This window comes from Semicossyphus pulcher, unplaced genomic scaffold (genome assembly GCF_022749685.1).
Source record: "Semicossyphus pulcher isolate SPU_LCO1_2020_fin unplaced genomic scaffold, fSemPul1.0.p SCAF_24, whole genome shotgun sequence".
Lineage (NCBI taxonomy): Eukaryota > Metazoa > Chordata > Actinopteri > Labriformes > Labridae > Semicossyphus > Semicossyphus pulcher.
In genome coordinates, this window is record NW_027211698.1 from 10974082 (window position 1) to 10988508 (window position 14427).

The 14427-nt window shown below is 45.6% G+C and overlaps 1 protein-coding gene across 2 annotated transcripts in view; it reads left to right on the forward strand.

The window, feature by feature from the left end:
* LOC138603583 (neural cell adhesion molecule 2-like) overlaps nt 1-14427 on the forward strand; it is a 303677-nt gene that overhangs the window by 284473 nt on the left and 4777 nt on the right. The window contains exon 16 of one of the 2 annotated variants that reach the window (XM_069675446.1): nt 2845-3052. In XM_069675446.1, coding sequence (XP_069531547.1) covers nt 2845-3052 — 208 coding nt within the window. The remainder of the gene's footprint in view (nt 1-2844; nt 3053-14427) is intronic. The other variant, XM_069675445.1, reaches the window with a different exon arrangement.

Consider the following 14427-nt stretch of genomic DNA (forward strand, 5'->3'; position numbering starts at 1 on the left):
TGTAGCATTGAACATGGCGACCAGTGCAGGGAAAATTAAGCGAAAATGCTCATTGGCTTTATTCACATTTTATTCTTTTTTATCCTTTATAGTTTAAGTTTTAATCGACAACAGCTGTAAGTCCGTTTTAAGTCAATAAAATGAAAAAATGAAAAACTTTTTCTCTCTTTAATCTACCGCACAATCCAGAATATAAGACGCACTCTATTTTCGGTGGGTATCGCAGAGGCAAGAAGCTATCCATTAATTAAAACACGATTTAAACACACACAAATTGTCATGTGATTTCTGTACCATCTGTTTACGCCATGTCGCGTTTGCAGTCGTGCGAGCTACCTGTGCGGCAGCCTACGGTAACGTTGATTGTTGTGAGGGTGGCGGCTACAATGGCGATCATGGCGGTGCGTGTCCGCGACGAAGCGTTAGGTTAGTTTTCCTCGCTTATATAGGAGACGTTGTAGCGGCTTGGATGGATGTTCTCAGCGGGTTATAGAGATCCTCAGCTGAGGCTATCTGTACGTGGAACCTTCTGGAACGTAACAACACACACGTAAAGCCACAGAACGAAGCCGTGCAGGTGCAGCAGCACATACTGCACGTTCCTCTCTCGCCTTATTGACAGCAGCAGTTTTGTTTTTATCTCTAACAACTTTAATATATTCATCATCGCTTCTCATCGAAGCAGTCTGACTGAAGCAGACGGACCACGATCGCTACTTTTAGTGCGGAAGAAGCGTCAAATGAGCCTGACGCAGAAAGCCTGGGTAGCTCAGAGGAAGTTCACAACCACCTTAGTGATACATTGCGTGCGTTGTCTTCAGGGGGATCTGCACACGGCACTTGCAGGAATACATTGTTTGTATTTTGACGGGACAGATGAGACGCACGGTGGGAGAAAATATGGATTTAAAATCTCCGACAGCCGACCGCTCACATTGTAGTCCCGCCTTGTCTCGGTTTTTATTATTAACGATCTATTTTTAGCTTCATCGCAGAAAAACGAACGTTGACAAACATCGTAATTTCCTAAACGAACACACGTGTGTTAGAAAAATCGCACAGTTACGTCCTTGTCTTGTTTATTAAGCTTGAAAAATCCGACATTATAAGTTGTGTCTCATGTCTAAAGCAAACATTTCAACCCCTGCTTCTTGTAGCTCTCTTCTGAAAGGCCTCGACCAGACAAGGACGACTTGATTCCTCTTCCGTCCTGATTTAGCTTGTTGACCTTGCCTGTAATATTTAGAGCCCGATGACGTTTTGGACTGCATTTTTGCCTCCTGAGCCGTGCTCCTGGCTTCCGAGTATGATCCTCTCATTGCTTACTTTACTTTACTGCTCTGTGTGCGCTGAAGTTACAGAATGAGAAAGTCTGTTTGAATCCTGAAGCTTTCAAGTTTGTCAAAGTTTAGTGAAAACCCTCCAACTCTGTAAACTCTGTAAACTCTGTAAACTCTGTAAACTACATCTCTGTGAGATATACAGTACGCAGGACGCTGACGTCTTCTGCATGCAGCTCTCGTCCACACAGGTGAGGAGACAGTAGAGAGAAGGCCCTGGCAGCACGCCCTCCTCGCTCTCAAGGGGCTTCTTTTTTTTTTCCACACCGAGGTGCCAGACTTCAGCGCTCGTCCGCCCTCTTAGCGCGCACACCTTCATATTAATGTCTGATGCTTCGTTTTAACTCACAGGCCGCTGAACACCCGTACGAGAGCATCCCTAAGTAGGAAAGTTCACTCGCTCTCACTCCTCCCTCGCTGATTACTCCTGGCAAGGTCTGACCTCCAGCTGTCAGCAGCGATCCTACAGTGGATGTTCAGTTTGCTCAACCCCAGGATCACTTAAGGGCACAGCTCTATTCAGCCGAGCCCGCTGGGAGCCCCTCTTTGCCGCACTGCCTTCATTTTCTCATTACTTTCAATTGAAAGCGGGCGCCAGCTGTTTGTTCCCGACCGAGCTGGGGGCCCGATGTGTTTTAGAGCGCCGCGTTTTCCGACCGCTCGGAGAGAAACCGTTTCAACTTTCTCACAGGAAAATTCTGCCCGCGTGGATCCGCCCCGGCGCTGCGAGCTACAAAATAAGAGGCACCCAGCGGACGCGGCGGTATGGTAATGCTGATGTTTGGTTGCTTTTGAGCTGCAGAGCGAGAGAGAGCGTGCGGTAAACTCCTGCACCTGTGGAAGCAGAGATGTTGACACTTGGCGCATGATGGAGAAGAAAGATACACAGCCTGAGGGCAACAACAGTAAGACTTTGCAATGCTCCTCGATCCGGCGAGTGAAAAGAGGAGTGTTGATCTTAAACAGCTGCAAACCAATCACCAAGTTTAGATCTCTTAAACTTCCCTCACTGTATCTTAAAAAGTCTGTCCGGCTGAAATTGATTTGTTTTGGAGGTGATTTGTTGGAATCGCGCTAATAATCAAGCTCCTCCGCCGAGGATTGCGTGGAGTCGAGGCGCGCTGGATTAGGACTTATCTACGTGCTGGAAAGCGTCCAGCTGGCTCCGGAGGAATCCTTTGACCTTGGAGGGCTTTTGAAAGTAACCACAGGAAAAGTTTCGCCGGGTGAGAGTGCTCCGTGTATGGGCGTAGGAGGAGGCGTAGCGAGCAAACTGACCTTAGGCCTCAGCATCAGCAGGCGTCCAACCTGAGGAAACGTCCTTGAGCGAGCGCTGAACACCTACCCGCTCCACACCTGACCCTGACCTCTCTCTGTATCTCAGACAACATCACAAAATTGCTAACAGTGTTTTCTTCCTTTTCTGTGTGCCTGTGCGCGCGCGCGCGTGTGTGTGTGTGTGTGTGTGTGTGTGTGTGTGTGTGTGTGTGTTTCACTGCCTTAGCAGAATCCCTGTTCAGCGGCCTGGGGCTGGGGGCGGTGGTGGGCCTCGGCCTGGGAGCGCTGCTGCTGCTGCTCGTGCTGGTGGACGTCAGCTGCTTCTTCCTGCGTCACTGCGGCCTGCTGATGTGCATCACGCGCACGCTGTGCAGCAAGAAAACCGCCACCAGCGGCAAGGGCAAAGAGATCGAGGAGGGCAAGGCCGCCTACCTGTGAGTGTCTCTCATTGTTCTTTCAGGAACTTTAACTCCTTCAGTGAAATGTTTTGGTTTAATGCAACAGTGGGGAACGTATCAGTGTTTGTCAGTCACCGGGTCATTCATGCTTGCAGAGGGAGCATCTGCTGTGGGTGTATCTTGATGCTTGCAGGGTTACACTGGGTCACTCTTAGCAACTGCTGTTGTTTTTTTTTGCAACAATGAACTCAAAGAAATAAATATGAATCTCCTCGAAGATGCCGAGACAGTAGCTTTTATATTCGCAGCTCGGATTGGAATAAAATGTGTCAAAAATATTTCTCTTTATTTTGTCAAGGATGAAAAGTGTCACAAATTGTCAGCTTCTCTTTGTGCGCTAAGTGTCACCGTTCAAAGCAGTTGTGAATAGAGCAGAATCCTCTTCAGCAAATTGACTGTGAATGAGAAAGGAATAAGAAAGGAGACCTCTCTCTACTATTTACTGTAGGTACACCTACAACAGCCGCCCAACCACCCTTTCAGCCACAGTATGTCTTTGATTATGTCTTCTTCACTAACATCAGTGCGTTTCATACAATGTGCCGTGAGTTCACCTTTGAAGTCTCTTATCTGCATGCATTGTGTGTTCATGTTGTGCATGCTAACTTCCTGTTGTCTGACTAATGCATGCAAGTAATCTTAACGTCGCCGCATGGATGTTTTTTATGAGCTCTTTTTTTCTGCATGTGGTTTAAAATAAAAGTGAAATTCACACAATTGATTTTCAGATTTAGCCGCGGCGCTATTTTATGCTAGCCCGATAGCACCTGCAGAGTGTGATTCATCGGCCGCAGCAGTGCCATTTTTGTTCAAGCTGTCCGCGTGCCAGCGGTGTGTCTGGGATGCAAAGAGAGGGCACACAGAGAGAGAGGGAGAGAAGGAGGAAGACGGAGGAGGTAGGGGGGTTTGACTTTTGCTGAGTCACTAAGCTCACAGCGCTGGAGGGGCTGAGTGACTGCCTGCCTCGGCAGCGTGCAGAATGTTCCCCGGCTTTATGTATGAGCAGCCACTGTAGCGGCAGCTCGCGCGGGCGTTTACAGGCCGTGTGTTACCGCCACGGCTTTATTAGAGATTATAATTTAGTACAGGCACATCAGAAATACAGAGCAGAGTCGCAGACGTGCAGTGTGCTGCTGAACTTCACATAAACTGCTGCAGGATGTTGCAAAAAGCTCCTGATGGGCAGAGGCAGTATCGCTTTATGTTCATTTTACAACCTGCGCTTTTATTGTCAGATTTCTGTCCATCATGCATATTTATGAATTTTATTCTGCACGTTTGTTGCTGGAATACAATGACACAACTTTAATATGTAGTTAAAGTGGCGTCCAGATGAGGATTCTTGTAATAAAAACCTTGTATTTACTTAATCAAAAGAAGAGGGAGAAATGTATTTCACCTTCGTAAAGTTAAGTTAAAGAGGGGGTGTTATGCTGTTTCACATTTTAAGACATATATATAATGTTACAATGTTGGATGTCCAGACTAAACGTGGGTGAAGTTTCAAATCTGTAGGTAAAAGTATGTCGGAGTAATCCGCCAGGTTTCACACAGTTTTTTCTGCACGCTGCACTTTGTGACCTCACAAGAGCTGGCCAATCAGAAGAAAGCGGGCTTGTAGGGGCGGGTTTTTCTTAGAGGGACTGAGCTGACCGAGTCGATTCAGGCAGAGGCTGTATGAGGGCCTGCACAGAGCACCAGTGTGGGAAACATGAGGTTTTTTTTATTGTAAATAATGCTAAGCTAGTCCACAGGTATCACAGAGTGAAATATGAAGCTTGAATTTAGCATCATACCCCCAAAGAAGAGCCATATGTAAACTAGTAAAAAAAAACAATTGCACACACGCTATAATATCCAGCCTTTTATCTCTAGCAGCAGACTACATTACCCATAATGCAACTCAATAGTTTACTTGTTAGGACCTGCCTGACTGCTTTAAAATCCCAATCCTGCAGTTTGTAACTTATTATTTCTGCCCTATAAATCTATAGTGCTCTGGCCCTTTAAGAGATACCCTGATGACATCATTGGGGACGGTACTTAAAGGAGCAGTGTCTGGTATTCAGAAGTAATCTTTGAAATTGGCGCCATAGCTGTGGAGAAAGTCATACAAACAGCTTGTGGTTTCGCCCATTCTACATTCCTACAACACCCAGCATGCATTGCGGCCCTCCCTCTGAAAGGAAGGGCCCAGCGAGAGACGCTGGAGTGAAATACGACCGTTTTCACGGCAGATGACGGCTCAGAGCGGTACAGAAGTAGTAGTTTAGCAAGCTCCCGCGACTGGCGGAGGTTTTCCAGGGCCCATTGGAGAAGCGGATTTCGTCCTCCAAAGGAAAATCGGCAAACTGGCCCTTAAACAGTCAAAGTTGATGGAGTGCCCCTTTAATCGTAGAGCTCAGGGAAGCAGGGAGACTTACTTATTGACCATCCCAATGAACAGATTCACTTCCTGGTTTGGTTCTTATCCATTGTACCTGTCCGATTAGTGTTTTTCTCCCTAATGAGGGGTTTCAGGTGATGTCGACTTGCACCCAGATGAACACTGTGTTATCACAGCCGATAGAAGTGAAGGTTAAAACTATACAGATAAGAGCAAAGTTGTTCTATAGTGGAATTATCCTTTAACCATATTATCTCCAACAGTTGGAGCCCCTCGAAGGGATCACACGATAAATGTGAGGGGTTAGGAGATGATGCTACACAAATTTATATGGATGTTTTTCAACTTTCTTCTCTCATCTCAGGCTTGTTTTTGCCTTTTTGTTCATGCAGACTGCACACAATCAGGAGACAGACACATAAAAACAGTATTTAAAGTGATGCAGTCACCATCCACGCTGGCATGAGTCATCGCAGCGAGCCGGAGTGAGTGTAATAAGAGAACGCTCGAGTTAATACAAAGCTCAGACACTCCCACTGAGTTGCAAGATGTCAATAGAGCGAGTCTGGAGTTGCTGAGGGGTAATAAGTTGTAAAGACAAGCGAACCCCGTGCGGCAATATCAATGATATCGATAAGAGTGTGCGCTGTGATGAATAGCAGGAGGTGAGCTTTAAATTAGGAGGCCGATAAGAGGCACGGATCAGAGCGTGTGTGGGTGGAGACTTTCAGGTCGTCTCTCTGCTGTTTTCCGACCTGTGTTTGTCTCTGGGAGCGGTCGAGTATTCTCTTCTCAGCAGTGCGGTTTTAAGCTCCGAGCCGGACCAGCGGACCGGCAGAAGACCGAGGATGTGAGGGCGTCTTTCTGTTACGTATCAGTCGACTCGTTCCAGGATCAGTCCGGGGGCGCGCGGGGCCTCGGAGCTGCCTCGGGAAAGGTTGAAAGACTTGGAGGTGTTTGCAGCGGCCTCGTTGACTTCACAAGTTGATCCTTGCTTTCAGTTTTTAGGTGTTAAGTGCAAGATCTTGACTCTGTGCTGTTATATCAGAGGACCAAGTGGAAGTCTGGAACTAGTTTATTCTGGACGGGCAGTCAGAATATATTGCCCGGCTACATAACAAAGGGAACTGAATTATTCACATTTAACCATGAGAAATGCTGACACATTCAAGCAATTAAAACACATAAAATTAATCAAAATATGGTTATTTTAGTTCAGATGAATGGAACCCTGGAGCGTTCGCCCCCTTGGTGCGGTTCGTTTGGGCAGGTGGGAACAAAGTAATCGCACTAGGGTGCGGTCCAAAACAACCGGACCGAGACCTCGTTGAAGAGGTGGTCCGAGCTTGTCATTTTGGATGTGTTGCTGTTTTTCCCGGGCGCTTGGGCGCTGTCCAATGCTGCCGGGTGCTGAAGTCTCTCACCACGACACTTGAAACGTTTTGTCCTTGCCTTCAGTCAGTTGTTTGAAGCTTTTAGCTATTTAAATAACAGTACAACTGTTGTTATTGAAAAAACTAACAGTAACTCTAATGTCATGAGAATCGTTTATCGTATTGGAAAACATCCTGTCGCCGTGCCGGGGCCGAACACCTCAAGCTTACCTGAGTCGTCTTCGGCTTAACAGTTGGAAGGTTAGAATCGTCGTGCTCAATATCTGCTTCTCCTCTTCAGCCGACTGAATGTGAAGCAGCACATTGTTCTCTAGACGTTGCCTTGAAGTGCGTTCAAATGTGCCATTGTGCTTGCATGTTTTGGCGTGGTATATGGCCCGAACAACGATTCTGCCGATGTTCCATTTTAGATAGCTATCCCGCAAAAAAAATATCCTCCCAAAAAAAACCTCTAACTTTATCCGCTCGCCAACCACATGAGATTTCTGACCAGTGAACGGAGCTCCCACATGGCTTTTGTTGATATATTTTGATTCGCTTGAAATGTTGCCGTGTGAAACCGAAACCAAAGGGAAAATGCAACAAACTGTTTGAAACCACCCTTTGTGTTGTCGCCATATTCCTTGATATTAACTGCTGCTGGCAAATCAAGTCCTCTCCTGCCAGTCAGCGATCAGGGAATAGATTCCCGCACCTGTGCGCCCTTCACTAGCCTCCCAGCAAGAACACAAGGTACGGAACCACACAGGAGTTCAGTCTTTCCCTAAACACCAAACCTAATTAGCTTTAATCGAGCAGCTCTGTGCTGATATTCAACTATAGGGTGAGAAAAAGTTCATGTCGTTCCTTTAAGTTGCCGACACACACCCGAAACAAACTCTGACGCAGCGGCAGTTTACGTGCTCAGGTGTTTCGGGAAGAGCTGGCGCTGACGTCGGGGCTCAGAAGAAAGCCTCAGTGACAGGTTTGACGGCGAGTTCACAAGACTTTGGAGTGTCTCCGCGCTCTGATGACTCACAGCAGGAAGTTTAAAACAGAATGCGAGATTATAGTTAAGGCTGCTGTATCCTACAGCGATAGGAAGATAAAAAACATCAACAGTGTCTCCGGCTGAAAAACACATCTAACTTTGAGTTCATTTTGACTGTTGGCAGTTTGAACAGAACCTGCAGGACCATTTTTGGTCCACAAACACTGAAGGAAGAAGTTTTCTGCTTCAGGTGAGGCACGCTGTAGCCTCCTTCATCTGCGTACATGTGATAGTGTCCATGTGCGTTCATGGTGTAGGGTTTGACCAATGACTGATGTATGACTCCACCTCCTCTCAATGCACAAAAGAGTCTGCAATTATAAAAGATGGCCGACATGACAGCTCCCTAAAAGTGAAGCTAGAACCTCTCTATCGCCCCCTGCTGACTGGCTGCAGTATAGGTCATAAAGCCCGCCTCCTCCATGTTAACAGATGGGACATGAGTCATATACATTTTTCCTAGAACATGCTTTATTTTTAATTAGTTATTTGATGCTGTCAAAAGAATGATTGACAGCTCTGCTGACAAATCCGGCTCCTGCAGCCGTTCTGTTCCGGGTTTAGCAGAGTAGAGGAGGAACGGCGAGAGGACAAACACAAGAAGCTGATATTTTTCTGTAAGTTAAGTGTGTTTTGGTTATTGGAAGGGGCTACGGCGGCTCCACTCGCGGATCTCTACTGGCTCCAAACGACGTCACCATCGCAAGATGGCAGCGCCTAGTGGAGAGATGGGCTAGTGGAGCTGCAGTATTGATGACCCGTCCCTTCAGCTACCCAAACACTCTTTTAACTTAACAAAAATACAGTGAAGATCCCTCACATCAGCACAGTCAACAGCAGAACCGCTGTCCCATCTGTTAACATGGAAGAGGCGGGGCTTATGACCTATACTGGAGCCAGACAGCAGGGGGCGATAGAGAGGGTTTGGCTTCACTTTAAGGGAGATGTCGTCCATCTTTTTATACAGACTATTGTTTTGACTAATGTACATTGTTCTTCCCAAATATTTGTGTTCTCCTGGGTGGCTGTTGGTGGTTCTGATTGCAAATGCAGGCCCTGTAATTTGATTGGTGCAATGAAATAAAACTAGGAATCTGTAACTAATTCTAGTGGCAACAAAAACAGTTAGCCAGCTAAGGTCTAGCGTTAGCCTTTTTTTTTTTTTGCCTTATTTGTGATTTTAGCATTTACTGCGTATATATTCCAATCAAGGGCTAGTGGCTAATGCTAACTAGCCAACTTGTCTGTACAATGTTTAAAATTAATCTGCGTTAAAGTAACATTAATTAAAAGTAACATCAAGTTAAGAATCAGTGCTAAATATACTATTAGCAAGCTAGGCTAGTTAGCTTCCACTTTCCGAGTTGAAGCTACTTAGCCTAGCTGGCTAGCTTCCGAGTGGAATATAAACTCGGCGACATGGCAGCCGCTCCCAAATGCTACAGAAACAGATGTGTAAAGTTGCTGATGGTACGAAACCTCGCTATGCTAGCTAACACATGCATGATATTGTCATTAATCGCTACAGTTGGCTGCTTTAATGTGGTTTATTAGTGAAAAATGAGCGTAGGAGAGGATAGTCTTCACATATTCAACATGTAGCATTTAGTTTTGGGTTTTTTGCTGCAGAAAATGAAGTTAAAGCCAGTGTGAATTAATTAAAGTTGATGGATTGTAACTACTTAGGTCAGTCATCCGTGATTCTATCGGCCTGCTGTAATTACTGCTTTAACGTTTTGTGCTACATTGCATTTTAAAATGCAAGCTAGAGCGTTTCTCCTCCTCTTTGTCTTAATCAGGCTTGTGAAAATATATATATATATACACACATAATTAGAGGGATAAAGAGATCCTTGATTATGAGAACTTCTGAGGAGACAGGTTGCGTTATTGACATGCGGAGAGCCGTTAAATATGAAATTCTGGACCGGCAGGCTCGAACGCCTGACATTTAATTAAGTGTGATTTTGCAGAACCCCGTCTGAACTCCTGAACAAACAAAGAGCTAAAAGGCTTTGTAGGGAGAACACCTGACCGTGTAAGTATGGAAGCAAACGGTCCTCGTGTGAGCTGCCAAAGTGGACTGCCGCTTTCATGCTCACTGTTCGTCGAGGTCAGCTTTGGTGAGATATGCTTGCAGGAAATACAGATTAAGATGTAAACAAACACCCCAGAGACGCGCTGCGGTTCAGACCCCGGGCCACCTAATTTATCGGTGTGAAAAGCAGAGATTGTAGCCGAGCTCGCGCCGCGGCCGTGTGCTTAATTAACGTCAGCAGAAGAAAGAACAAGCCGCCCCTGCTGTGCTTTGGTGTCACTTAGAAGCTTACAGATTACAAACACACATCTGCATGATATCTCCCCCGGCCCACCATGAGGTGCACACAGCTGCTGGCTCCTGCAGCATTATCAAAGAGGCCTGTCAAGAAGCAGTAGATAGCTGTTTGCTTTGTGTCCCGGACTTTGTTTTAATGCAGCCTCTGAGGGGAGCGGCTGTGCGCTGCTGTGTGAGGTGAGGAAGGACACTGCAGAGAAATGAGGGTCTATTACAACATCTCCCTCTGCATTTAGGGGGAAAGCCACATCCTGATTACCTTTGACTTTGATCTGAAGTAGTTAGGATGTAAAAACAAAACAAAGGAAGCATTCACGTCAGACATAAGACGCCAGCATACGATGCAGCCTGTATTACTGTGTCCTCACATCCAGCTGTACTGTCAGCAGCCGGGATGAGAGCAGTCTGAGCAACACGAGGAAGACTGAAATATTCTCATTTCAAAGGCAACACCAGCGTGTGGAGATTTCCTGCACGGGAGCGAAAGACAAAATATCCGAGAGGTGTTCGTCGTGTAAAATCCTGTCTGATTTGGTGGCTTCTTCTTTTCTCTAGTTGATCTAGTTCAGCGTCACAATAAGGAGGAGGAGGAGGAGGAGGTAGTTGAAATCAGGAGGAGGAAGTTGAAATCAGGAGGAGGAAATCAGGAGGAGGAAGTTGAAATCAGGAGGAGGAAATCAGGAGGAGGAAGTTGAAATCAGGAGGAGGAAATCAGGAGGAGGAAGTTGAAATCGGGAGGAGGAGGAGGAAATCGGGAGCATGAAGTTAAAATCAGGAGGAGGGGGAAGAACTCAGGAGGAGAAGGAAATCGGGAGGAGGAAGTTGAAATCAGGAGGAGGAAATCAGGAGCAGGAAGTTGAAATCGGGAGTAGGAAGAAATAAGGAGGAGGAGGAAGTTGAAATCAGGAGGTGGAGGAAGTTGAAATCAGGAGGAGGAGGAAGAACTCAGGAGGAGAAGGAAATCGGGAGGAGGAAGTTGAAATCAGGAGGAGGAAATCAGGAGCAGGAAGTTGTACTAAGTGCTGTAGATGGACAACCTGTCCGTGTCGCTGGTTGGTCATGATGCATGCTTTGCAGAGGTGAAGAGTTCAGAGGGGGGTACAAGTGATTTGTGACCCTCAAGGCTTTCAACCCCCCGATAAGAACATGAAAGTCACAGGGGACTTCATTCTGATGAACCACGAGCACGAGATGAATCGACGTAAGCAACAGAAGGCACAAACTGATGCATTAAATTAAATTGATCCTTTAAATAAACCTCAAATATTTCTGTATGCCTGAAGTGAACCTGGTAACCATGGATACCTCGATACACTGTAGTTGTGTGATTTTATCAGCTGCCTGTAAGATTTCACATCCGTTAACAAAGTGGAGAAAATAGCCTGTCAGTGTAAAAACGTCAGCAGGTGGTCTGTGATGTCTGCGAGTCTCCTTCAGTCAGCTGCGTTTTCATTAGGACGAGGAAAACATCACTCAGTGGTCTTGGACTTGCTTCGGCCAATCACGAGCGTATCGAGGTGATTTCCACACTGTAGGGAGAAAAGCAAGCAGCAAGACCGTCCCATATGTCGAGAAAACCTCCCCATCTGAACATAAGTCCAATCTGCGTTTGCATGAAGCTAATGGGACATGAAATTGGCTCCACTGCACGGGAACTTTAACATCCACCGATCGACCACATAGGAACCCCCCTCTGGCCGATTGCAATATTTGGGCTTATTAGGTACAGTGTCGCACAGGGCGGCTGTTTTACATCCGTGATCTCACTCACTCTGGAAAGTCCATGGGACATGGTAAACAGCTTGTGCGAATATTTGGGGACGATTTTGTGCCTTTTAAAATCGTCAATCAGTTGTTTATGTTAAAATCGTCCAATATTGTGAAACAGAATTTAAACCATCAGATGACGCTAAAATATTCCAATGTGGATTCATTAGGCCTTTTTAAATAGAGAAATATTTGACATACAACGACTGTATTAGAAGAATAAAGCTACATCACATCAATTGTGTGCTTCACAAACAGATTCTATAAAGTTTAACTTGCAAACTAATTATTGTGAGGCACCAAAATGAGGGGCACGTTCTCTACCGGTGCTAACTCAACTCAACTTTATTTATAGAGCACTTTAAAACAACAGAGTTGGCCAAAGTGCTGTACACACACATAAAAACACAAAACAGTTAAAACAATAGAAGACAATAAAAGCCAGCATCTCAAACTGAGTTAAAAGCCAAAGAGAAAAAATGTGTTTTAAGAGACGATTTAAAAACAGGAAGTGAGTCGACCTGCCTAATGTGCAAGGGCAACTCATTCCAGAGTCCCCTCTCGACTTCCTCTTCGTCTTCGGGACGACTAACAATAACTGAGCGTACAGCCGAAGCAGGTCAGACAGATACTGAGGGGCGAGACCATGAAAACATTTAAAAACAAAGATAAGGATTTTAAAATCAATCCGCAAACGAACCGGGAGCCAATGAATAGATGCTAAAACCGGGCTGATGTGCTCCTGTTTTTTGGGTGCTAAGTGGGAGCTTAACCAATATTTTACAATACAAATGGCGATGGTACACTTTCGACATAAATGTAGTTTTTAATTGATTGGCCACAGAGTATTCAACAATAGCTACAAGCCTAATACAACAAGGCAAGGAAGTTTTACGTGTGAAGGTGAAAGACTTCAGCACCTAGCAGCACCGGACAGCGCCTATGCGCCTAGCAACAACAACACAATACATCCGAAATGACAAGTGCATTTTTTGTATGATAAATCAGACACCTGTGCAGTTGTAACGTCTCAGACGCAACGCCAGAAATACAATGTAGTAATGGGAATAAGTGCCGCTGCAACAAGAAGAGCAAAGAGCCTGTTAACCTGCTGTGCATCAAATGTAAACGTCTGTTAAAACAGCGGAAACTGTGAGTGTTTTACAGAAGCGGCTGTTGTTGTGGTTAAGTGCTAATAAGTCTACATTGTGGACATCCAGGGCTCTTGGTTCAGGCAGAGGGTTTGCCACTCTGTTTCTCAGGTAGGAAGTGGGCGCCTCGGTCCTTCAACAGGCGACCGGCTTAAATCAGAAGGAGGGGAGGTCGTGCTCCGGACTCATCTTTCTTATCTCCTCCTTTGACCCCCTTGGAGACGAGCTCCGGGTCTAAATCATTCGGGCTTTCATTTTCTTCCTGCACTCTTTTCTTTTTGATGCAGAAAAAGGGGGTCCATCAAAACAGCCTGAGGGGCTTAACTTGCCCCGGCGTAACACCGTGCTTGTTTACCTTAAATTCCAACCATGGAATAATATGAGTCATCCAAAGCAGGAAATATGTTTAGCTTCCCTGTTATAAACTTTGAGTTTGTTCTCTGTCAGAGCTCATGAAACCTTGAAAATGCTAATTACTTTCTGTTTTGTTGCTAAGAGAGGAGGAGGAGTGGAACTACAAGGCGAAAGGCGCTGGATGCATGGTTTACGAAGTAGCACAAAAGCTAAAGCGGTAACGCTAGCTAATGCAGGCCTCCTGTTAGCCTAGTCTTTAAGCACGAGGAGCAGGATCAAGTCTGCTTCCTCTGCTCGTGACCCGATCGCTTGTCTTGGTAGAAAAATAAAAGCACACACTGGATGAACCAAATATTTGGGACACAAGTCCACTGATGAGACGAATCCACATAAAAGCCCCACTTGCTTATTGATTCCTCTTATTAAATCTCAGCAGATGCATCGTAGAAGAAGGGCTTTACAGCTTTGATGTGCAAAAAAAAAACCAGGCTGAGAGTCAATATTTTGCTCTTTCTGTGTTTATTGTTATCTCTGCTTGTTGTCGTTAAAGTCGGGGCAGAGCGTCTGCCGAAGGACAAATTGCCTGGAGACGTCCCTCGCTGATATTTCAGCTCAGAGTTCATGTTTTCGTACAATGAAAACGTCCCTGTTGGTTTGCGTTTAAGTGGCTTTTGGTTTGGCGTTAGTATTTTGAAGTTTTAGAGCACTAAATTGACGCTGCTGATTCTGTTAAGTCTCCTTCCTCGTACTTTAGCACCCTTTTAAAGTACAAGTACAGCATGCGTGTCTGCATTACAATGTATGTGTGAATCGCCGCTGTAAGTCATTGTATGTCACTGTATTCTTCCACTCTGACTATTACTCATCTGCTGTGTTAACTGCATTATAAGTCCTCTTTTCAGTTGGATCCAGATAAAAGCCGTCATACATCATA